We start from the raw sequence: 25,653 nt of genomic DNA, 5'->3' as shown, positions 1-25,653 counted from the left end.
GGTAGTCTGACTTCTGTCTTGACTCTTGTCGAGAAGAATAAACAGAAGCCACAAAAGCTGGAGTTTTAAACCTAACTAGACCCCTCCTACCGAGAGGCAGACTGCTATAGGATAGTGACTAAACAATAGCTTTAATTAGCACCTATTGTGCTCTAGTTAGCACCCTCCTAATGACAGGGCAGCTGTCCCTCCTAATGATGGGACGGACGCCTCTCCTGACGGCTCCCCTGACGACTTTCCTGGTGACGTGAATGACTCATTACCATGAACAAAAGACTGAAACTGCTTTGACGTGAGTACCCCATTGTAAACAGGGGACAAAGCGTGTCTCAGACCCCCTCCCCGGTTAAGGCTGGGTTTCAACTGTTTCACATAAAATGCCTCCTTCACTTTCATTGAGATTACATTAACTGTTTTCACTTTGTAATCAATTACTGAACATTGTTAAAATTATTCAATGAATATATTTTCATGTGATGTCATAGAGCATGAGGGACATCCAGAAATCCAATGAGAAGGTGCCTTTTAAAGGCATGCAAAGTGCAGCAGTGAGTATCTGTTTACAAGTTTTGAGCGGTGTAGGTGAACTTTAACCCAGAACATAGTCTGTGGGGAGGTTGGATTTTTTTTTTCTTTTTCTCCACATTATCAGACAGACATAATCAAAATATCCTCTTAAAAAGCTGTTAGTTCTTAGGAATTTGCTTGTAAATATAAAGTGTCTTATTGGGCTGATGTTGAATATACTGTATGTCTTCATCCTGATCAGTATCAGCTCTGATCTTGGGTTATTGAGCAGATGCGCTATTAGATAGATGGGCAAAATAGTGTTTTTGTTTGTTTGTTTTGTCATAAAATTCTTTGTTTCCATGACCAACTGTAGTGTGAGTACCAGTTATTTTAAATAAATATTTGTTACATTGAATTTGTTGTATGGTTGTACTGGTACAGCGTAAAACTGTATCCAGGACAAACAAAATTCTTCAATAACGAGTGTCCTCATATTTGGTTGATTTGCTTACACCATTAAATACCTGGTCGTGCTGTCTCTTTGTCTTGGTTTGTTGTGTGTTCTGAGGATGACAAAGAAGTCTGCTGGTCACAGGGCCTTTTCTTATCGGGCACCTTTTTGATAAGACGGTCTGATTCTGTGGACTCCTTTAAATCCAGATTGAAGACTTATCTGTTTTTCTGTTTCTTATAACTGACACTGATTTAGTGGTGTTGATTTGCACTTTTACATCAGCCACATGTGGTGTGCAGCCAGTGCATTCTGAGTGCCAGCCCCAAGCCCAGATAAATAAGTAGGATTACATCAGGAAAGGCATCCAGCATAAAACGAGCCAAACAAAAAACAACAACAACAAAAAAAACATGCAGAGTACAAATCGAATTTCCACACCAGATTGGTCGAGGCCGTCACTGGTGCCCAACAGGGTGATGGCGGAAATTGGGCTACTGATGGGCGAAGAAGAAGAGGAGGAAAACATGTCCAGAGACAGTGGGAGAACAGAACAACTAGAAGGGTGGAAGTGAGAGTTGGGACTTTGCATGTTGGCAGTATGGTGGTAAATGGAGAGAGCTGGCTGATATGATGGAGAGGAGAAAGGTAGACATATTGTGTGTGCAAAGGTCCAAGGGGAAGGGAAGTAAGAGCAGGAGCATAGGTGGTGGGTTCAAGTTGTTGAATTACGGTTTGGATAGGAAGAGAAATGGTGTTGGGGTCATTTTAAAGGAAAAGTATGTTGAGTGTGTTGGAGGTAAGTGAGAATATCATCATTGTGTATGCCCCACAGGTAGCTTGCGAGATGAAGCAGAAACAAGATTTCTGGAGTGAGTTAGATGAGGTGGTGGAGAGTGTGTCCAAGGATGAAAGGGTGGTGATAGGAATGGACTTATTGGAGGCTGGTGGTGGCTAACTACTTCTCCGTTATTACAGCAAAACCAGAGGCCCTTGTTTGTGAACCTTATGAGTTTGTTTCCTCTGTGGTTAGGGACCTTGGCTCTCTGGCCCCTTTTGCTTGCTCAGCAGTCAGAAAACTTGAGTGTTACATTTGTTACATATGTTACCCGCTTGGTACGATCTTGTTTCTTTGATTTGCACAATGTTGCCTGTCTGAGCAGCATTGATTGTAGGGCTGAGTTGGAAACTCATGCGCTTTTCTCATCACATTTTGATTAGTGTCACTTGGTGTCTTTTAGCCTTAGCAAGTCCTCTCTGGACCACCAACAGTCCAGAACACGGCTGCAAGGCTTCTTACAGGATCATCAGAGAGGTCACATCAAACAGTGATTCTCTATACCTTGCACTGGCTCCCCATCCATTTCAGACTGCAATTTAAAATTCTGTTGCTGACTTTTAGAGCTTTGCACGGTCAGAAGCCACCTTATGTGACCGAAGTATTATACCCGTATGTGACAAGCAAGCCTCTGAGGTCTTCGTACCTGGGACTGTTGGTTGTGCCTAGGACAAGGCTGGAGATTGTGCATTTGAGGTGATGGCACCTAAGTTGTGGAATGCACTCCCTTTGGACCTATGCACAATGAACTCTGTTGTGAAGTGAAGCTCAAGACCCATTTATATAGGCTGGCTTTTATCTAGTTTTATGTTCCTGCTGTTTTTAATTTCTGTGTTCTTATGTTGTATGTGAAGCACTTTGTGATTTTTATCTGGAAAGTTGCTATATAAATAAACTTTATTTACTTACTTCAGTGGGCATGTTGGTAAAGGAAACAGAGGTGGTGAGGAAGTAATGGGTGGATATAGTATCAAGGACAGAAATGTGGAAGGACATATGGTAGTTAATTTTTGCAAAAAGGATGGAAATAGCTGTGGTGAATACCTACTTTAGGAAAAGGGGGAGCGAGCACAGGGTAACATATAAGAGTGGAGGAAGGTGCACACAGGTGGACTACATTCTTTGTAGGAGATCCAAGTTACAAGAAATCAGAGACTGTAAGGTGGTGGCAGGAGAGAGTGTAGCTAGACAGCATAGGATGGTCATTTGTTGGCGGACTTTACAGGTGAAGAAGAAGAAGAGAGGGAGAGCTCAACTAAGGATCAGATGGTGGAAGCTGAAGGAGGAAGACTGTTGTGTGAAATTCATTGAGCAGGTGAGAGAAGCACTGGATGTAGGTGAAGCAACTTTGGACAGCTGGAAAAGTACTGCAGATGTGGTGAGGGAGACAGACAGGTAGGTACTGCGTGTGACATTGGGACAGTGGAAAGAAGACAAGGAGACTCGGTGGTAGAGTGAAGATGTCCAGGAAAGCATAAGGAGAAAGAGGTTGCAAGAAAGAATTGGGATAATCGGAGAGATGAAGAAAGTAGACAGTTGTGCAAGGAGAAAAGATGAAGAGAGAAGTGGCAGAGAGGCGAAACTGAGGTGGTTTGGACATGTGCAGAGGAGGGACCCAGGGTATATAGGTAGAAGGATGGTGAGGATGGAGCCACCAGGCAGGAGGAGAAGAGGGCGGTTACAAAGAGGTGGTTTATGGATGTGCTGAGGGAGGACATGCAGGTGGTTGGTGTGACAGAGGAAGAGACAGAGGACATGGTGAGATGGAAACGATTGATCTGCTCTGGCGCCCCCTAATGGGGGCAACCAAAAAAAGATGATTTGCACTTTTACCCCTTGTATAATTTCTTTGAATTTTAGTGTTTGATTAATCAATTTTGGTTGTAACAAATCTCTTGTATTTTGTGTTGCTTTTTGTTGATGTTTTACGTTGTTGTGGTTGCCAGAATGGATGGTCGCCCAACTGAGGTGAGTCCACTCTGTTGAACCCTGGTCATGTGAAGCTCCTTGATATGACCTGTGTTGGGATTTGGTGCAATACAAATAAATTGGATTGAATTAGTAGGTGGTCCTCTATGCTGCAGATAACACCTTTTTGGGGGGTTTTGTGATGGGATTAACTCTCCAGCTATCATTAAAAAAAACAGCAGAAAAAGATCTGTTGTTTCTGGACTTTTTAGGAGTGAATTTATTGCTACCTTCTAGGTGTTATGAAGATGTTTTCTCATTCAGTACCAAACGCTCTGTCTCTCTGGTTAGTCATGACTCAGGTCATTTACTGCACCCGGCTCCAAACCAGAGGCAGCTCATGCAAGGATGACCATCGACTTCTCAGTGTTGACAAGGAAGCATTTTTGGTTAGGAACCCCCGGTGGGTCACTGTAGTCAGTGTGACCCTTGGCCTGTTTACAGAGAAATCTAATCACTGCAGTTCTCAAAACCCACTGCGGTCATGCTAAAGAGACTGACTGATGACTCCTGTTTGTCCAGTGGGACAGTAGAACGGAGGCTCCTCCCAGGATCGAGCCATCACCTGTGATGACTGAACAAAAGACTTCCATGACCCCTGTGGTCAGACAGAACACAGATGATGATTCCTCTGAATTAACTAGTTTGGATACCAGTAGAGACTTTCACTGTCTGGATGATTGGAATTTACTTTGATTGAGACTCACAGAGCCACTTTGATGATGATGATGATGAGTGGTGAAATATCTCATCACAATCAGTTCAGCTGGATCTTTAGAGATCCTACTGTAGTCTTTACAGCAGCTTTTCTATTTCTATTGTACCTTGCAGCTCACACTGTTGTTTTTCTTTTTAATTCAGGTATGAACGATGATGATGAGGAAGAGAGCTGCAGCATATTCCCGGTACATTCATTCGATCATCATTTACTGTGCGACATTGTTTGAAAATCAAAATTCAGTGCCCTTTTTTAAAAACAGTGATCTGTTCCTGTTTGTGTTTTCATTGTGGAGTTTGAATGTTTTGCTAAATGCTAACAATTTTAGCATTTTTTTGGGTGATATACATGACAAATATTAATAAAACCTGTGTTGTTTTAGCCATGTTATCAGGCCTGAAGCTGTAAATCTGCAGCAGTCTGTATCACATCCAGGTGTTTTTTTGAAATGCTGTTGTTTTTCTGTACTTGATGTTTCAGAGCCTGGGTCCCTTTGACTTCAAGCCCAGAATTCTTTGGTTTCTGGGTGAAGGGATGGAAACCACCATGGTAACCACCAATTGATATTTTTGACCTTAATAGATTGAATAATGCTTTGTTATCAAATGGTTGCAGGTGTGGGATTGGGAGGCGTGTTAGGGAGAATGACATTGCCCAACACGCTCACTTCGAGGAAATATTTGTTGAAGATGTTGGATTATCACTGCATGAAGTGAAGCTTAAGCTCCAAAATTATGCCACAAAACAGTGGTGTGAAGCACAAGAAGAAGTCCCGCTCTCACTGCTTCAAACCAAACTGTCTTGAAACCTAGCGAGATGCTGCAAGACCATAAATAGGCAGTTGATGCTAGAAAATTCTCCGATGTGACTAAAGTAAAGGTCAGGTCAGGTCTGGAGTATGTGCTGGTGCTGTTATCGCCACAACTACCTCACCATGGTTCATTCCTGATTGCCACTTACCTAAGAAGATCAATAGCTGACCTTTGTCTCCTGAAAAGTAGTGCTCTTGGATCCAGAACACATACTTGTCAAATAACAGAAGCCTGAAAACTGCACAGTACTCACAGTACCTGTGTATAGGCTGGCTTAGATGTTCAATAACATTTTGGGGATCCTGCAAATTCTGAAGATGTTCCACAGAGCCGCCTGGTCCACCAAATCAACCACTTTGGAAAAATCAATATAATGTTTATGTTGCAAGATTTGGGTTAGTTTGATATTAAGCACCATGCTTTAGTCACATTTAAGTGAAATGTTTTGAGTTATTTGTCTTTTTCTTTCAGTGGATGGCTGTGGTGACTGCAACTGTGACAATTGCTTCGGTCATTGGCGTTCTTGTGTTTCTTCTTCACAGAAGATACAAAATGTCAAGTTAGTGAGATGCACAATGTACTGACACGCATACATGCATCCTATTCTCCTTCAGAGTGGAATTTTGTCTTTCAAACTTTTGGGGCGTGGGGGCATCATTGGTAGCCATAGTTGTGTCACATTGGTTTTACATAATGTGTAATTAACATGGTGTAATCTAAAATGACATTACGATTATTCAAGCCTTCCTATTGAATTTCATTCAGAGAATACAGTCATCCCGTTACATCTGTAAAAGAAAAATATGTCGCAGGTTAAAAATATGTGTATAATAGATTGAATGTAGGTGCAGTACCTTCATAGAGACAGAATATAATTTTAAAAATGATTAATTTTGTAATGCACACAAGCAAATGGGTGAAATATGCATTTATTTAATGTAAAACTCCTTGACAAATTCTGCTGACAAATTCTCTGAAATATTCACAAGCAGGCCCTCAACACACAGAACACAGTGCAAAGTGCACATCACAGTGTTCATGTGATTCCGCAGATAGCAAGGGGCTTTTTCCCTGACTTTCTGAAAGTACATCAGACAGTCAAAACAATTTGTTTATTTTTGTGATTAACAGCAGTAGTAACAATAGCCACAATGTATAAGAATTTTCTTTGTTTTTTTGCTGATGATGCAGTTGCTTATTTGACTGTTTGTCTGCCATTTGAGAACAAGCTAAATTTCCCATCCCCATGTTGTTTCTGTAAAAGACTGTGCACGATACTGAAAATAGTTAATGTGTTAGTGTTTCTGGCAGATGTTTCAATGGAGCACCTTGTTCCAGGTAATTCATGCACACTGTTACGTTCTGCTGTTTCAGAGGAAGCTGCTGGTGTTCCTCACTATCGCTTTAGAAAGAGAGACAAGGTGATTTTCTACGGGAGGAAGATTATGAGAAAGGTCGGTCTCTCCTACGTTTGACACATCATCACTCTTAAGAGTCTTCTTTCACACTATCAGAGTGTTAACACTTTCAAACGTGTGAATTTAACATTCACGCAGAGTTTATATGACAACCAGTGTTCATTAGTTGTTAGTCAAAAGTAGAGCCCGACCGATATGGATTTTTTGAGGCCGATGCCGCTAATGATATTTGGATGAAAAAAATGCAGATAATCGATTATTTTTTAAATGAATAAAATGTCCTTTTTTGGACCCTTAACATAAAAGGTATGAGCTAAAAGCTGAAGCTTTGTCCTCATATTGATTAACTTTATAACAGAAAAGAATTTTCAATTCAAAAAATACAATCAAGAATTAAACCTTTGTGAAATTAGCAAATACATATCCTTAAAAAGTTGTGAAATACACTCAACAAAAATATAAACCCAACACTTTTGGTTTTGCTCCCATTTTGTATGAGATGAACTCAAAGATCTAAAAAATTTTCCACATACACAATATCACCATTTCCCTCAAATATTGTTCACAAACCAGTCTAAATCTGTGATAGTGAGCACTTCTCCTTTGCTGAGATAATCCATCCCACCTCCCAGGTGTGCCATATCAAGATGCTGATTAGACGCCATGATTAGTGCACAGGTGTGCCTTAGACTGCTCACAATAAAAGGCCACTCTGAAAGGTGCAGTTTTATCACACAGCACAATGCCACAGATGTCGCAAGATTTGAGGGAGCGTGCAATTGGCATGTTGACAGCAGGAATGTCAACCAGAGCTGTTGCTCGTGTATTGAATGTTCATTTCTCTACCATAAGCCGTCTCCAAAGGCGTTTCAGAGAATTTGGCAGTACATCCAACCAGCCTCACAACCGCAGACCACGTGTAACCACACCAGCCCAGGACCTCCACATCCAGCATGTTCACCTCCAAGATCGTCTGAGACCAGCCACTCGGACAGCTGCTGAAATAGTCGGTTTGAATAACCAAAGAATTTCTGCACAAACTGTCAGAAACCGTCTCAGGGAAGCTCATCTGCATGCTCGTCGTCCTCATCGGGGTCTCGACCTGACTCCAGTTCGTCCTCGTAACCGACTTGAGTGGGCAAATGCTCACATTCGCTGGCATTTGGCACGTTGGAGAGGTGTTCTCTTCACGGATGAATCCTGGTTCACACTGTTCAGGGCAGATGGCAGACAGCGCGTGTGGCATCGTGTGGGTGAGCGGTTTTCTGATGTCAATGTTGTGGATCGAGTGGCCCATGGTGGCGGTGGGGTTATGGTATGGGCAGGTGTCTGTTATGGACGAAGAACACAGGTGCATTTTATTGATGGCATTTTGAATGCACAGAGATACCGTGACGAGATCCTGAGGCCTATTGTTGTGCCATACATCCAAGAACATCACCTCATGTTGCAGCAGGATAATGCACGGCCCCATGTTGCAAGGATCTGTACACAATTCTTGGAAGCTGAAAATGTCCCAGTTCTTGCATGGCCGGCATACTCACCGGACATGTCACCCATTGAGCATGTTTGCACTGCATGAGGCAAATGGTGGTCACACCAGATACTGACTGGTATCCCCCCCCAATAAAACAAAACTGCACCTTTCAGAGTGGCCTTTTATTGTGGGCAGTCTAAGGCACACCTGTGCACTAATCATGGTGTCTAATCAGCATGTTGATATGGCACACCTGTGAGGTGGGATGGATTATCTCAGTAAAGGAGAAGTGCTCACTATCACAGATTTAGACTGGTTTGTGAACAATATTTGAGAGAAATGGTGATATTGTGTATGTGGAAAAAGTTTTAGATCTTTGAGTTCATCTCATACAAAATGGGAGCAAAACCAAAAGTGTTGCGTTTATATTTTTGTTGAGTGTACATCTGATCTTGTACCTCTTGTTGCTGCAACTTAAACCTTTTCAGTTGCAGACAAGTAATTGTGAGAGGAAAGAAACACAAACACTAAGGAAACATTATTTTCACAACACTCCTTTATTTTTCTGTTCTGCAACTTTCAAGAACAAAACATTCAAACAACCTTAGTGCAAGCAGAGGTTGGTTTTAGTGCTGGTAGAACATTTTAACAAGAAAACATGGACCCTGATATAACATGTGAGGAAACTATCATATTTGTAACAGTAAAATAAGATTCTTTTCACAAGACCCTGTAGTATGTTTGTGCAGTTTTCAAGAACAGTAACAAAGAACTGTCTAGAAAAAAAAATCTGTGCAAAATTGCATTAATCTCTAAGGAAAAGATACACATGGACAAACAGTACAAGGACATTTTACATTGCAGACACAAACATAATTTCAGTAACTGTTCTGTTTATGAGAAATTATCGGCGTTCTGTCGGCAAAATTTCGGCCGATAGTGAGTAGTATGAAAACGGCTTATATCAGCCGATAATATTGCCCGGCCGATATATCAGTCGGACTCTAGTCAAAAGTGCAAACAACATAGTATATCATAGTCTTGAGATCATTATGATCTAAATCACATTCATTGAACTGGACTGCTGGTCACAATGACCAACCTGTAATCACAAGGCTTTTCCATATTTTGGTTTTTCCAGGTTCAAACATTGTCCTCGCCCACTGGGTCTAACTTCACCCCAGGTTCCCGACAGAGAGTAAGAAAGCGACCCAAAGTCCTCTCTATAGCTCACAAGTGAGTTTCATGTTTAATTGTTTGTGGTAACACAGTATGAGAAATCACCAGTGTTGTAAGAAATAGAAGATAGGACTTAGAAAGTAATTATTACGTTTTTGGGTTGTGTAAGGGTCATTAAGGTATATTACCTTGAAAATATTTTGATCCTTCCAGATTTCCTAAATTTTTAATTAAATTTTATTTTATTTAGCATTTATATCAGTCAAATTTAAAACTTATTTGAACAGGTTAAAAAAAATGAAGACATAAGTGATATTTACATTCACGTAACAAACCAAATTACATTCTCCAGCAGCAAATATAGCCATTCTGCATTCTGTTTTGGAAATGCAGAGTCCAAACAAGTGTTGTGTGGCGAGTAATATAAAGTTATATTCCCTCTTTTCATTCCAGAAAGTAGTCTTTCAGTTTGAGGGCATGATTTCTTAAATTTACTTGTTTTCTAAGACAACTTGATTTTACTTTGACTCACATTTAAGACAAAGAACCTTATTCTCTTTCAGAGCTACTGTTACTGCTATGTGTGTGAAACAACAGCATCTTGTTACGTGTGTTGATGGTGCCATCTTGTGACCATAGCTAACAATACAGCATTTTTTCATCTATAAACTAGCTGGGGTACCCAACACTGCCCGGGTTAACCTGTTTTGGACATAGGCCAAATGTCAATCATTTTAATCAAAAAAATTGCCCAACATTTGTTTTTGCCTTAAAAACATTTGTTTTTGCCTTACAAATTTGTCTTACAAATATAATATTTAATGGGCCAGCAGAACTATAAGAGGTGGACTCCCCAATCTAAGTGGAAATACTTGGTTAAAAGACAAACACATTTGACGTCCTTCATGCAGACTTTGTTTTGCAATGAAATTTAGAACAAAATTACACACAAAAGATAGGTAACAGTAAAAGTAAATATCAATGAATCATAGAGAATAGAATCAAAAAGAATAGATTAAAGCATTAGTCTAGTAACAAAGAATTAAAGTGAAAGTTCTTTTTGTCTAAGATTTCTAGCAATAATGATTAAAGCTGAATTCTGCAATAGATCTATAGATTATATCTAGCAGTAATGATTAAAGCTGAATTCTGTAATAGATAAACAGATAAAGAGAATAGATTAAGGCAATAAATTATTGGTTGGTATAAAGTGGTCAATTCTAATTTCACCCCACCCAAACTATAATATGTAGCCCTAAAAACTATATATATTCTGAATACTCATGACATGGGGAACTTTAATCAAAATTAGAATTCTGACTGCTTTATACTTTTTGTACTCAGGCTTTCTTTCTTGATGACATCCTCAGGATGGGGATATAGATCTATAGATCTATAGACCTGGGCAACCAGGGCAGCTTGACCCGGTTGCCCAGTAATTCCATAAAAGATAAATAGATACAGAGAATAGATTAAAGCAAAAAATTATTGGTTACATTCAACTTTAAAAAAATATGGTACCAGTTTGTTCCCCATGTCATGAGGACTCAGAATGTATATAGTTTTTAGGGTTACATATTATAGTTTGGGAGTTTATCCCAGACAGACAGAATTAGCCCTTTACATATATAGATTGGTTTGGAATATAAGTCACAGGACCTCTTAAACTAGGGCAAAACCCTGACTTATAGATGGGAAAATATGTTATATTTATTTATTGTGGAACAGATCGCCCAATGAATGGGAGTTGGTCTACTAATATGAAGATGTGTGTTTCATTCCCACTCCTGTTTGTATCCTTGGACAAGACACTACATCTGTCTTGTCTCAGTGCACTTCACTGTAAATAGGTATCAATTGTAGCTAGAAAAATAACCTGTGATGGACTGGAATCCTGCCCAGGTACTATCATATACCCTCATCTCCTTCATACTACAGAATCCAGGGCTAAGCACCGGCACCAACTGGCCTCAGGATCTGCATAGGACTCTCTTATTGTTATTACCTAGTGAATTTGTCATTTGACTGTCTTAAATGTTGATAAAAGCCGCCCCCCAAGATTGTGAGCCACTGGGGCAGGGTAAGAGTTTAGGCATGCTGGTTTTGTGGTACAGGTAAGGATTCCCATAGTCTGGAGGGAGACGATGTCAAATGCAAGAAGTGGAACAAAAAATAACATATAGTGTGGTCATGTGTCCTAGGATCCTGCGTATTCGGAGGGAGCCGCCCACTGTGCAGCCCAAGGAGCCTCCTCCCTGCCTTCTGGAGGCAGATCTGACTGAGTTTGATGTGCAAAGCTCCCATCTGCCCTCTGAGGTGCTGTACATGCTTAAAAACGTCAGGCAAGTAAAACGCCATTGAGCTTTATTGTCATGTTACACTTTGGTTTGTTGGAAATGTCTTTATGTTGTCGTGATACTGGCCACAGAGTCCTGGGTCACTTCGAGAAGCCTGTCTTCTTGGAGCTGTGTCGTCACATGGTGCTGATCCCACTGCACCAGGGGGAGGGGCTTTTCCGGCCAGGCGACACCGACGACAGTATTTACGTCGTTCAGGATGGTCGTCTTGAGTTGTGCATCCATGAGAACGTAAGAATAGTTTTATTTGTTTTTTTAGTGCAGGTTTGTTCATTCACTGTTCATTAAAGTCCATGTTTTCTAATTTAAGATAGCCCTAATCTTAAACGAATAAACAAAAAGTACACAGATTTTATACATCGTTATTGAATGCAGAGTACCAGGAATAATCTCTTTTTTCATTAACAAATATTTTGGAAAAATTCAGAATATATCAATTTTTTTATAAACAACTTTTAATGATAAATTAAGAGTCAAACTCAATTTTGTATTGGTTCCTGCTTACTTCAAATAGAAATTCTCAAAATGATTGGATACTCCCATAATTTTACTCCTAAAGCACTCCTAAAATACTACTGATTTGTTTTTGTTATGGTACATATAAATGTCTGTGATTTGACAATGTTATGTACAAAGCTAGCAATATTTTGAATTAACTATTAACTAACTTAACTCGCTTATTCGTAGCTTTGGAGGCCAGGCTGAGCGAATTGGAGACTCAGCTCTGCACCGTGGAAAATCCTACAACTAGCCAGGCCCCTGTAGTTGGTGCGGACCAAGGTAGCTTAGCCGCCGTTAGTTCCCTTCCAGCAGATCCCGAGCAGCCGGGAAAGCAGGCCGACTGGGTGACTGTGAGGAGGAGGCGTAGTCCTAAACAGAAGCACCGTGTACACCGCCAACCCGTTCACATCTCTAACTGTTTTTTCCCCACTCGGCGACACACCCGCCGAGGAACAAACTCTGGTTATTGGCGACTCTGTTTAGAGAAATGTGAAGTTAGTGACACCAGCAACCATAGTCAATTGTCTTCCGGGGGCCAGAGCAGGCGACATTGAAGGAAATTTGAAACTGCTGGCTAAGGCTAAGCGTAAATTTGGTAAGATTGTAATTCACGTCGGCAGTAATGACACCCGGTTACGCCAGTCGGAGGTCACTAAAATTAACATTGAATCGGTGTGTAACTTTGCAAAAACAATGTCGGACTCTGTAGTTTCCTCTGGGCCCCTCCCCAATCGGACCGGGAGTGACATGTTTAGCCACATGTTCTCCTTGAATTGCTGGCTGTCTGAGTGGTGTCCAAAAAATGAGGTGGGCTTCATAGATAATTGGCAAAGCTTCTGGGTAAAACCTGGTCTTGTTAGGAGAGACGGCATCCATCCCACTTTGGATGGAGCAGGTATCATTTCTAGAAATCTGGCCAATTTTCTTAAATCCTCTAAACCGTGACTATCCAGGGTTGGGACCAGGAAGCAGAGTTGTAGTCTTACACACCTCTCTGCAGCTTCTCTCCCCCTGCTATCCCCTCATTACCCCATCCCTATAGAGACGGTGCCTGCTCCCAGACCACCAATAACCAGTAAAAATCTATTTAAGCATAAAAATTCAAAAAGAAAAAATAATATAGCACCTTCAACTGCACCACAGACTAAAACAGTTAAATGTGGTCTATTAAACATTAGGTCTCTCTCTTCTAAGTCCCTGTTAGTAAATGATATAATAATTGATCAACATATTGATTTATTCTGCCTTACAGAAACCTGGTTACAGCAGGATGAATATGTTAGTTTAAATGAGTCAACACCCCCGAGTCACACTAACTGCCAGAATGCTTGTAGCACGGGCCGAGACGGAGGATTAGCAGCAATCTTCCACTCCAGCTTATTAATTAACCAAAAACCCAGACAGAGCTTTAATTCATTTGAAAGCTTGACTCTTAGTCTTGTCCATCCAAATTGGAAGTCCCAAAAACCAGTTTTGTTGTTATCTATCGTCCACCTGGTTGTTACTGTGAGTTTCTCTGTGAATTTTCGGACATTTTGTCTGGCTTAGTGCTTAGCTCAGATAAGATAATTATAGTGGGCGATTTTAACATCCACACAGGCTGAGAATGACAGTCTCAACACTGCATTTCATCTATTGTTAGACTCGATTGGCTTTGCTCAAAATGTAAATTAGTCCACCCACCACTTTAATCATCTCTTAGATCTTGTTCTGACTTATGGTATGGAAATTGAAGACTTAACAGTATTCCCTGAAAGCCCCCTTCTGTCTGATCATTTCTTAATAACATTTACATTTACTCTGATGGACTACCCAGCAGTGGGGAATAAGTTTCATTACAGTAGAAGTCTTTCAGAAAGCGCTGTAACTATTTTTAAGGATATGATTCCTTCTTTATGTTCTCCAATGCCATATACCAACACAGTGCAGAGTAGCTACCTAAACTCTGTAAGTGAGATAGAGTATCTCGTCAATAGTTTTACATCCTCATTGAGGACAACTTTGGATGCTGTAACTCCTCTGAAAAAGAGAGCCTTAAATCAGAAGTGCCTGACTCCGTGGTATAACTCACAAACTCGCAGCTTAAAGCAGATAACCCGTAAGTTGGAGAGGAAATGGCATCTCACTAATTTAGAAGATCTTCACTTAGCCTGGAAAAAGAGTCTGTTGCTCTATAAAAAAGCCCTCCGTAAAGCTAGGACATCTTACTACTCATCACTAATTGAAGAAAATAAGAACAACCCCAAGTTTCTTTTCAGTACTGTAGCCAGGCTGACAAAGAGTCAGAGCTCTATTGAGCTGAGTATTCCTTTAACTTTAACTAGTAATGACTTCATGACTTTCTTTGCTAATAAAATTTTAACTATTAGAGAAAAAATTACTCATAACCATCCCAAAGACATATCGTTATCTTTGGCTGCTTTCAGTGATGCTGGTATTTGGTTAGACTCTTTCTCTCCGATTGTTCTGTCTGAGTTATTTTCATTAGTTACTTCCTCCAAACCATCAACATGTCTATTAGACCCCATTCCTACCAGGCTGCTCAAGGAAGCCCTACCATTAATTAATGCTTCGATCTTAAATATGATCAATCTATCTTTATTAGTTGGCTATGTACCACAGGCTTTTAAGGTGGCAGTAATTAAACCATTACTTAAAAAGCCATCACTTGACCCAGCTATCTTAGCTAATTATAGGCCAATCTCCAACCTTCCTTTTCTCTCAAAAATTCTTGAAAGGGTAGTTGTAAAACAGCTAACTGATCATCTGCAGAGGAATGGTCTATTTGAAGAGTTTCAGTCAGGTTTTAGAATTCATCATAGTACAGAAACAGCATTAGTGAAGGTTACAATGATCTTCTTATGGCCTCAGACAGTGGACTCATCTCTGTGCTTGTTCTGTTAGACCTCAGTGCTGCTTTTGACACTGTTGACCATAAAGCTTTCTTACAGAGATTAGAGTATGCCATAGGTATTAAAGGCACTGCGCTGCGGTGGTTTGAATCATATTTATCTAATAGATTACAGTTTGTTCATGTAAATGGGGACTCTTCTTCACAGACTAAGGTTAATTATGGAGTTCCACAAGGTTCTGTGCTAGGACCAATTTTATTCACTTTATAGATGCTTCCCTTAGGCAGTATTATTAGACAGCATTGCTTAAATTTTCATTGTTACGCAGATGATACCCAGCTTTATCTATCCATGAAGCCAGAGGACACACACCAATTAGCTAAACTGCAGGATTGTCTTACAGACATAAAGACATGGATGACCTCTAATTTCCTGCTTTTAAACTCAGATAAAACTGAAGTTATTGTACTTGGCCCCACAAATCTTAGAAACATGGTGTCTAACCAGATCCTTACTCTGGATGGCATTACCCTGACCTCTAGTAATACTGTGAGAAATCTTGGAGTCATTTTTGATCAGGATATGTCATTCAATGCGCATATTAAGCAAATATGTAGGACTGCTTTTTTGCATTTGCACAATATCTCTAAAATTAGAAAGGTCTTGTCTCAGAGTGATGCTGAAAAACTAATTCATGCATTTATTTCTTCTAGGCTGGACTATTGTAATTCATTATTATCAGGTTGTCCTAAAAGTTCCCTGAAAAGCCTTCAGTTAATTCAAAATCTGCAGTTAGAGTACTGACAGGGACTAGAAGGAGAGAGCATATCTCACCCATATTGGCCTCTCTTCATTGGCTTCCTGTTAATTCTAGAATAGAATTTAAAATTCTTCTTCTTACTTATAAGGTTTTGAATAATCAGGTCCCATCTTATCTTAGGGACCTCATAGTACCATATCACCCCAATAGAGCGCTTCGCTCTCAGACTGCAGGCTTACTTGTAGTTCCTAGGGTTTGTAAGAGTAGAATGGGAGGCAGAGCCTTCAGCTTTCAGGCTCCTCTCCTGTGGAACCAGCTCCCAATTCAGATCAGGGAGACAGACACCCTCTCTACTTTTAAGATTAGGCTTAAAACTTTCCTTTTTGCTAAGGCTTATAGTTAGGGCTGGATCAGGTGACCCTGAACCATCCCTTAGTTATGCTGCTATAGACTTAGACTGCTGGGGGGTTCCCATGATGCACTGAGTGTTTCTTTCTCTTTTTGCTCTGTATGCACCACTCTGCATTTAATCATTAGTGATTGATCTCTGCTCCCCTCCACAGCATGTCTTTTTCCTGGTTCTCTCCCTCAGCCCCAACCAGTCCCAGCAGAAGATTGCCCCTCCCTGAGCCTGGTTCCGCTGGAGGTTTCTTCCTGTTAAAAGGGAGTTTTTCCTTCCCACTGTTGCCAAGTGCTTGCTCACAGGGGGTCATTGTGACCGTTGGGGTTTTTCCGTAATTATTGTATGGCTTTGCCTTACAATATAAAGTGCCTTGGGGCAACTGTTTGTTGTGATTTGGTGCTATAAAAATAAAATTGATTTGATTTGACTATATATTTTAAGTTCATTTTATGTGTTTTGTTGAACCGTATGTGGTATTTATACTGTAGTTCTCCTTGTTTTATGCAATACATACAAAGTTTTGATGTTAGTTACATATGCATTATCCCATAATTCCGCACAATAAGGGTGATATAGAAAATTTTGTGAAGAGTGGAGACGTTTAAGTGCACTGTAATCTAAAAAATACATGACTTATAGAAATGTTGGCATTGATATCAACCACATGAAACTACCAGGAAAGTGCGTGGGCTACCAGAATAATCAAAATCAATGATTATTTTATTGAATGTTGATCTAAGATTAATTGATCATTTTCTGTTACCAAAAACAAACAATAACAGTAATAATAACTTTTGATAAATCATGCCTATAATGTTTTTGAATCAAGTCATAGTTTAATTTACAATATTGTCTGCAAGACGTTTTAGGTTTTATGTTCTCATGTGCTCGAATCATTGGTAATTTTGTGTTTGTTTGTTTGTTGTTTATTTGTTTCAGTAAACTGTGTAACCCCTCAGCAGAACTTGGACTCTCACTGGATGTTTTGTTGTGTGTTGTTGCTGCAGGACGGCACAGAGGCCGTTGTGAAGGAGGTTTTGCCGGGCGACAGTGTGCACAGTCTGCTCAGTATCATGGACATCATCACTGTAGGCCCACAATCCGTCTCTCTCCTTTATTTTGTTCTTCAGTGGGATTAGCAGGGCATGCACACGATTAGTCCCTTAGTCACTAACTGAGTTGGTTTGGAAAAAATTCTGTAGTAACTCCGGTTCTGATAGATACACATGAGGACCAGTGAACATCATATTTTGAGCCACATAGATATTTTTTAAGATACAAAATCAAATAACTACAGGCATGCTTATCAAGTTGTTGGTGAAGCCTTTTTTTTTAATTGCAGGTTCAGTAGAGGCCACTGGAGGCTGTTTTTATCTGCCTTAAATGTAATAATCAGCAATATTGTGCCTTGGGATTAATTTATATATATATTTTTTGTCAGTGCTTTTAAACAAGCTCAGCTCTATTTGACTCATTATGTAAAGTTTCCTCTATGACCGAACACTTTGTCAGATTTTAGCGCATTACTTCTCATCTCTGAACTTTACCATCGTGCCCTCCTACAGATTTTGAGTGTCTATTGCCAGTACTACTTTCTAACATTTGATGAATCTCCCCTGACCCAAGAACCATCTTCCCATGTCATTTCATCTGTAAACTACTTTTTTGAGTTGTCTGCCAACAGATACTCGGAAAATTGAAATTTTGACTTTCCCCCCCATAATATTGTTTAAAATTAGTTTAAAAAAAAATCATCTAATGAAAGGAACTTAAATTATGCAGATGGTCACTGAGTCCAGTCTGCTTGAGGTTTCTTCCTACAATCACTGAAGCTGTTTTTCTTTGCCGGTGTGCTTGCTCATGGGGTGGGTAAAGGTTAAACCTTACTTGTGTGTTGTGCGACGTACAGTATGTTGTCATTTGGTGCTGTATGAATGAATTGAAATATTATTTAATATTAACAAAGGCACATGTTTCAAGGAAACTGAACACAAAAAATTAACAAAGCCCATGAACCGCCTTATTCACTTTTTTGTGTACATAACTCTCCAGGTTATTTTTTATCACATTTAATTTAAAATGTTGTTTGTATCTACCCATCTTTGTTATATCTATGTTTATTTATGTAACTTGTGTGAACTATGTTGAATTATTCAAAAGTGTCTTATAGAACGCTGTATAATTCAGCCTGTCCTTCCCGCCCCTCACCTGCCGTCTGCTGTATTATTCGTACTTCAGGGTTATCCAGCACCTTACAAAACTGTGTCTGCTCGGGCCGCACTTCCCTCCACCGTCCTTCGTCTTCCAGCTGCAGCGTTTCAGTCAGTTTTTGAGAAATATCCCGAGACACTGGTTCGTGTCATCCAGGTAGAGCTTTCAGTTATCGAGCACATAACAGAAGCACTGATTTTTGTACACACTCTGTTTTCTTCCATTAATAACCGCGGTGTGTATTTTTGCCCCCCGGTTAGATAATTATGGTGCGTCTGCAGAGAGTGACCTTTTTGGCTTTACACAACTACCTCGGCCTGACCAACGAGCTCTTTAACCCGGTACTGTTCTTTTTTCTCACCACAAAACTGCAACCGTGTGGGATCTTGTCATCAGTATCCATCATTCATCATTAAAAAAAAATGTTGGATACCAAATGTTGGAAGTTGATGTCAAAGTATCAGATATGTCCTTTATATGTTGGTTCTGGGGTGAGATTGTGATTTTACTGCGAGTTATTCTCAGAGGAGTATCAATGGCACTGCAACAAATACTTTCCTGTACTTCATTTTTTCAACTTCACAACCTGATTTACTCAGAAATGTTTAAATACACTATTTCATACTGTATTTATTATTTTACAATCAGATGTATGTATATGACTGTTTACTGGGGCCGCTGCAGGTAAAATAAATTAATAAAAAATGGATGTAATATTTTGAGGTGGAGGTATATATTTTGAGAAAAATCACTGTTTGAGTTAAAACTCATAAATTTATGAGGAAAAAAATTTTTTTTTCTGAGATCACAAATAAAATAATCCTTTAATAGTCCCACGACGGAGAAATTTGCGATGTTACAGCAGCACAGAGACAGTCACAGAACAACAGTGCAAGTGTGCAAAAATAAGGTAGAAGAAAAATAATTACCAAAATAGAGAAGTCAAGTTCTGTGCGAATATATCCAGTAGAATAGAGTACACCATATACAAAAGAAACAATGTTTTTTAATATTGCACATCATACACTAAATACAAAAAATCTGAGTTTTTGTTGTTGTTGTTGTTATCATAAACTTGTGATTTTTTTCTATAAATTTGTGACTTTTTTCTTGCAGATTTATGAGTTTAAAAACATAGACAATATCAAATATTTTTGGTCAATTTATTTATTTTTCCTTGCAAATTCCTCATTTTTTCTTGCAAATTGAGAACTTCTGCTCTTTTTTGAGAAATCCTGCTCTTTTTTGCATGTGCGTGTTCCAGGAAAGTCAGGCCATCCCGTTGGTGTCGGTGGCTCATGTTCTCGGTGAGAGTCATTCCCACAGAGGCCTCCGTAGGCAGCTGTCCCATTCTGATGATTCCTCTTCAGAGAAAATGGGAACAGGTCTGGAACAGCTGCATCTACTTTTGTTTTGTTTTTTTAAGACAGTTATGTGTTTGTCCACAAACTGCCTGTTTTATTTGGTACATTGTGACAGAAAGTGGAAAGATCGACTACTCTGAAATGGGCAAAGTCAAGTCCTGGAAGTCTCGATCCCTCTCCACCCCTCTGACTCTCACAGGTCAGTCCACAGTGGGATAAAAAAAAACAAGAAAACTAAACACTACTACCCACAAACACATGTCCAGTTCATTACTATTCTCCTGCAGGCTTTTGTTTTTTATCATGTTGCTGAAATCTGAATTTATCACAAATACAGAGAAGTTTAATTCACCATGTTACATATTAGTGCAGCGGATAACTGAAAAAAATGCTTCAAATGGTGATGCAAGCACCAAATTTGGCACACATTCTCCTTAAACATTACTCTTTTAAAAATGCCGGATGCCCACGTGAACTTTCAATAGGCGGCCAAGAAGGGGTCAGTTGAAGAATTACACAGGGGTCAGAAGTTAAAGTTGCTCCAATTTTGGTAAAAACGTTTTACCAAAATTGGAGCAACTTTAACTTTTGACCCCTGTACAAATTGAAATTGACCTTTGTCACTGTTCTTACTGTTTTTACCCCATAACTCCGGAACATTCATTCACAGATAGTCCAAACTATACCTTTTTGGAATCTTTATGATCAGACAAATAATATGGAATACCTTTCAATATGATTGGAGCATTTTTAAATTTTGACCCCTGTATAATACCCACCTATTGAAAGTTCACGTGGGTACCTGGCATTTTTAAAAGAGTAATGTCTAAGGAGTATGTGTGCCAAATTTGGTGCTTGCATCACCATTTGAAGGATCCTTCAGTAAATATTCACTTATCTGCTGCACTAATATTTGAACAGGTCAAATCACAACTGACTATGCAAAGAAACATACAGGGGCGGGTTATTTTTTAACAAATATTATCTACAATTATATTTTTGGGAATATCTTTTCTTTTTGTTGTGTCTTTCTTGTCTACTTACTTCTTCTTCTTCGTCTTTCGGCTGTTCCCGTTAGGGGTCGCCACAGCAGATCAATCGTTTCCATCTCACCCTGTCCTCTGTATCTTCCTCTGTCACACCAACCACCTGCATGTCCTCTCTCAGCACATCCATGAACCTCCTCTTTGGCCTCCCTCTTCTCCTCCTGCCTGGTGGCTCCATCCTCAGCATCCTTCTCCCTATATACCCTGGGTCCCTCCTCTGCACATGTCCAAACCATCTCAATCTCGCCTCTCTGACTTTGTCTCCAAACCGTCCCATCTGAGCTGTCCCTCTGATATGTTCATTCCTAATCTTGTCCATTCTTGTCACTCCCAAAGAGAATCTCAACATCTTCAGCTCTGCCTCCTCCAGCTCTGCCTCCTGTCTTTTTGTTAGTGCCACTGTCTCTAAACCATACAACATAGCTGGTCTCACTACTGTTTTGTAAACTTACTTACTGTTTAGAGTTATTCAGTTTTCCAAATCTTTTGTTTTATTCTGATTGTATTAAGTCATATAAACATAGTCAAACTAACATTATCACAAGTGTTTCAGCATCTTTCCCCAGTGGTCATATATTTTTCTCCGTGACTGTTTATCTAACAGATCCACATGAATGATTCCATGTGGACTATTTTATTGAGTTTTTCCCTTGACAGTAGTAGAAGCTGGTCTTCTTTGTTAAGATAAAGGATGTTTTAGGTGCCCCCCATGAGCATGAGCTGCCTCAGGTTTGGACACTGGGGTAGGGTAACAACTTCTCCTAAAACCACCAGAATTAAGATAAAAATTTGACATTCTACAGTCTGTTTACCTGCTGACGTACCGAAATTTTAAAAGGTGTAAAAACAATATTTTGGTGGTTCCATGTGAAGGTTTAGAGCCCCCCCCCCCCCCCCCCCATTTTTTTAAGTCCTTACTGAGACTTCAACAAATGTAAAACCATTCCTGCTAAACACTGAGCTGAGTTTTATTGAACATTTCCATAAAATGATTGATTTGTTCTGTTTATCATCTTGGTGATTCTGTGCTTTTTGTGACACGCAGGAGAAATGTCCATCAGTCTCAACACAGCATGTGAACCAGCTCGAGGCACCACAGAGGAGACGCTGCCTTCAGGTCCCATTAAGGTCTCCACATGACAGTTCTCTTTGACCTTGACCTTAGCCTGAATTATTAACCTTTGCCTGACCTTGGGATCCACCTACAGTACCGGTCAATTGAATGGGAAAGTGTGTCCAAACTCCAAATGTTTGACTGGTAGTGTACTTATGGATGCCAAATTTTGTTCAAATATAGTTGAAAATTTAATTTCTTGATCTTGACCACAGTAACCTTGACCTTTGCCAATATGAATCCTTTAAGGGGAGTTTTATTTTTGGCCTTCATTCACACACGATGGTTGTTACAAACTGGCTAAAGGACCTGGTAGGAGAAGGCAAATAAACAGAGAGACGTGACCTTGACTTTGACCCCAGTGAATCCACCTTTGCCTGCCATGTTTGTGTCCATGTCCAATTTGTAGTTTGTGTTCCTTAAAGACATACAGAATTTATTTACACCGCCCTGTCTTTCAGTCTATTTTAAAGAAGAGTGTGACGATGCAGCAAACTTCATCCGGTCTTCAGCACTCTGGTGACAGCGGAGGAGGTTACGGACGCTATAATAAAGTCACTGCTCTTTTCCAAGCTGCTAAAAAGGACCTGCTGCAGGTCATTCAAATACAGGTAAAAGGATTACACCATCTCAAATGTGTTGCATGTACAGGTGCATCTCAAGAAAAGGTTCAGTATTTTTTGTCAGATATTTAGGAAAGTGAAAATCGTATTTTATTCTTGACTAATTATTTCTCTATACTAAGACAACTGTATGTGTGTGTATATGTCCCTTTCCTGTCCAAACCACACCTCCAGATTGAGCCAAACGTGGCACACATATACTTTGACATACGGGGAGTGACATAGGTTATTGAGAACTTTAGTAGTGGTAGTAGTCGTAGTAGTAGTTAAGAGGAATGACACGCTTGTGCTGCACCATCATCAGCACGTGTACTAAAAGGTTGGTGCCTGGTAACGATACCAGTAGTAGTACTAGTAACAGCAGCTGTCTCTTCTTGAGGCAGCTTTAGTCGTGCCCTAACAGTTTTCTGAAATCTGGGATATGTGGGAGGTGATAGCTTTGTTGGTGAAGATGAAGTTTTCAGTTCAGTCTCTGAATCAAACTTTGGCTATTGTAAACTAAACTGTTTTAGACATTTATGATTTTTTTATTTTATTTTGGCAGTTTTGGCCAACAGCTCAAAAAAGAAAGAAGAGAAGAGAAAAATATTTTACAGTATTACAATATTTAATTTTACGTTTGGATAACTCACTATTTAAGCAATATAAATATCATGAGTTTGTCAGTGGGCAGCACGGTGGATTAGTGGTTTGCACTGTTTTGTGTTCTTTGTTTGGTTCTCCCGTGTTTGTCCCTTGTCCCTGGTTTCTTTTGTTCTAGTCTGGTTGTTTTTTTGGGGGGGGGTTGGCCTGTCTGGGCCAGCCCTTGGAAGGGGGTTCTGTTGGGGTTTAGTCTGGTTGGGTTGTTTTTGATGATTCATTTAAGTGTCTGTCCCCATATCACCATATCTGTGTATGTGGGGAAATCAACGTGTTGTCTTTTCTGTCTAGTGCTCTTATTTTACCCATGTCTTGCTTGTGTGGGTTAGGGTTAGGGTTACAGTCTGACAGCTGTCTTGTGTGGGCTCCACACCCTCATTCACAATGTGGAGTTTTGTCAGATGATTATTGTTTTTGAGTTTCTTATTAGCATTTTGTCTGTCTGTTCTCTGTTGCTTTATGATCGGGTTGTGTGCTGTCCTTTTCAGGTTGTTAAATTATTTTTGTTCTACACTTTCTCCTCCCACGTGCCTCCTCTGTTCTGGTTGTTCTTCACACCTGTCACGTGTTATGGTTTATGTTTCGGATTTAAGTCTTTCCCGTTTGCTTCCTCCTTATCGGTCGATTAGATGTTTCACCAGGTTCTTCTCCACACGTCCTGTTTTCTAACTTCAGCTGTTCTCAATGTCCCTTTGTGACAGTTGATTTTTTTGTTATTTGTTTGTTGCTTTGTTAGTCTTTACAACCATTTGGATTTTGGCTTTCAGAAGAGTTTTATTTTCATCCTCACAGTCTCCCTTTTTGACAGTCGTTTTGAGTTGCTCCTTATCTCCCTGTTTACCTTTTTGATCATAAGGGTTTAAGGTATTTGGTGAACATTTTTTGTCTTCTGGAGTTTGCCCTGTTTTTGAAGTTTTTGTATTTATTTTCATAATTATTCTGGAGTCCAATAAATAACTATATTTTGCCGTCATCTCTTGTGTTTTGCTACCTGCATTTGGGGTCCAAACCTGCCTTCTGTGGGGTCTAAGCCATGACAGTTGCCTCACAACAAGAAGGTCATGGGTGTGATTCCCACCTGTGGCTTTTCTGTGTGCAGTTTGCATGTTCTCTCCGTGTTTGCGTGGGTTCTCTCTGGGTGCTCCGTCTTCCTCCCACATTCAAAAGACACGCAGGTTAGGTGGATTGGAAACTTTAAATTGTCCGTAGGTGTGCATGTGGGTGTGAATGTGTTTGTTTGTCTGTATGTGGCCCTGCAACAGACTGGCGTTCTGTCCAGGGTGTACCCCACCTTGCGCTCTATGACTGCTGGGATAGGCTTCAGCCTCCCACAACCCTTAATTGGACTAAGTGGTTGAAGATGAGTGTGAGTGTGTGAGTTTGGCCGTTTGGTCCAGTGTGCACAGCCACAATCATGGGGAAGCTTATTTGACAGTTGTCCATAACACACTCACTGACACCCTCTACAATGAGAATAATCCACTCAAGGTTTACTGCTGAAAAGTCTGGCTGGTCCCAGAGTGCTGGATCATAGCATATTCATGGAAAGTTGACTGGAAGGGAAAAGTGTGGTTGGAAAAGATGAACAAGCAACAGGCCTTGAGAAGATTGTCAAACAAAGCTGACTCAAGAAGTTGAGGGAGCTTCAGAAGGAGTGACCTGAGGCTGGAGTCAGTGCATCAAGATCCACCATACAGAGACGTGTCCAGGAAATGGGTTACGAGTGTCTCATTCCTAGTGTCAGGTCCACTCCCGAACCAGAGACAATGTCACAAGCATCATACCTGGACTAAGGTGAAAAAGAAATGGACCAAAGTCCTCTCTTTTCAGATTGAAAGTAAATTTTATGATTCATTTAGAAGTCAAGGCCCCCGAGTTTGGAGAAGAGCACAGAATCCAAGTTAATCCAAGTTACTAGGATGATGTTTCCACAGTCAGTGGAGCCAAGTCATCTGTTGGTGTTGGTCCACTGTGTTTTATCAAGTCCAAAGTTATCACAGCCGTCTACCAGTAGATTTTAGAGCACTTCATGCTTCCATCTGCTCACATGCGTTATGGAGATGCTCATTTGGCATCTCTCCACAGTGCCAAAACTTTGACTAACTGCTTTGCTAATTGTGGTATGATTGTATTTGATTGGCCAGGCAACTCACTTGACCAGAACCCCGTAGGTTCTCTATGAATGTGTTGTCAGGAGGAAGATGAGAAACACCAGACCCAACAATACGGACGCGCCGAAGGCCACAATCAAAGCAACCTGGGTTTCCTCAGCAGCACCACAGGCTGATTGCCTCCACGCCACACTGAGCCAGTAATTCTTACAAAAAAGGATCCCCAACCAAGTATTGAGTGAATAAATGAACGTACGTTTTAGATGTTTGGCATTTCTCTATTGTAAATCCTTTTTTGGAT

The 25,653-nt window shown here is 40.2% G+C and overlaps 1 protein-coding gene across 1 annotated transcript in view; it reads left to right on the top strand.

The window, feature by feature from the left end:
• pnpla7b (patatin-like phospholipase domain containing 7b) overlaps positions 1-25,653 on the top strand; it is a 59,658-nt gene that overhangs the window by 1,169 nt on the left and 32,836 nt on the right. Inside the window, 14 exon segments of the mRNA XM_034171295.1 lie at positions 4,629-4,672; positions 4,966-5,034; positions 5,769-5,856; positions 6,672-6,751; positions 9,334-9,428; positions 11,573-11,713; positions 11,800-11,959; positions 17,252-17,332; positions 18,483-18,611; positions 18,716-18,796; positions 19,720-19,840; positions 19,935-20,018; positions 21,911-21,993; positions 22,441-22,590. Of these exon segments, the coding sequence (XP_034027186.1) occupies positions 4,631-4,672; positions 4,966-5,034; positions 5,769-5,856; positions 6,672-6,751; positions 9,334-9,428; positions 11,573-11,713; positions 11,800-11,959; positions 17,252-17,332; positions 18,483-18,611; positions 18,716-18,796; positions 19,720-19,840; positions 19,935-20,018; positions 21,911-21,993; positions 22,441-22,590 (1,404 nt within the window). The 5' untranslated portion in view covers positions 4,629-4,630.

The sequence above is a fragment of the Thalassophryne amazonica genome, chromosome 5, assembly GCF_902500255.1.
Source record: "Thalassophryne amazonica chromosome 5, fThaAma1.1, whole genome shotgun sequence".
NCBI lineage: Eukaryota > Metazoa > Chordata > Actinopteri > Batrachoidiformes > Batrachoididae > Thalassophryne > Thalassophryne amazonica.
The sequence above is the reverse complement of the archived record's forward strand: the minus strand, read 5'-3'. Positions and strand labels throughout refer to the sequence as shown.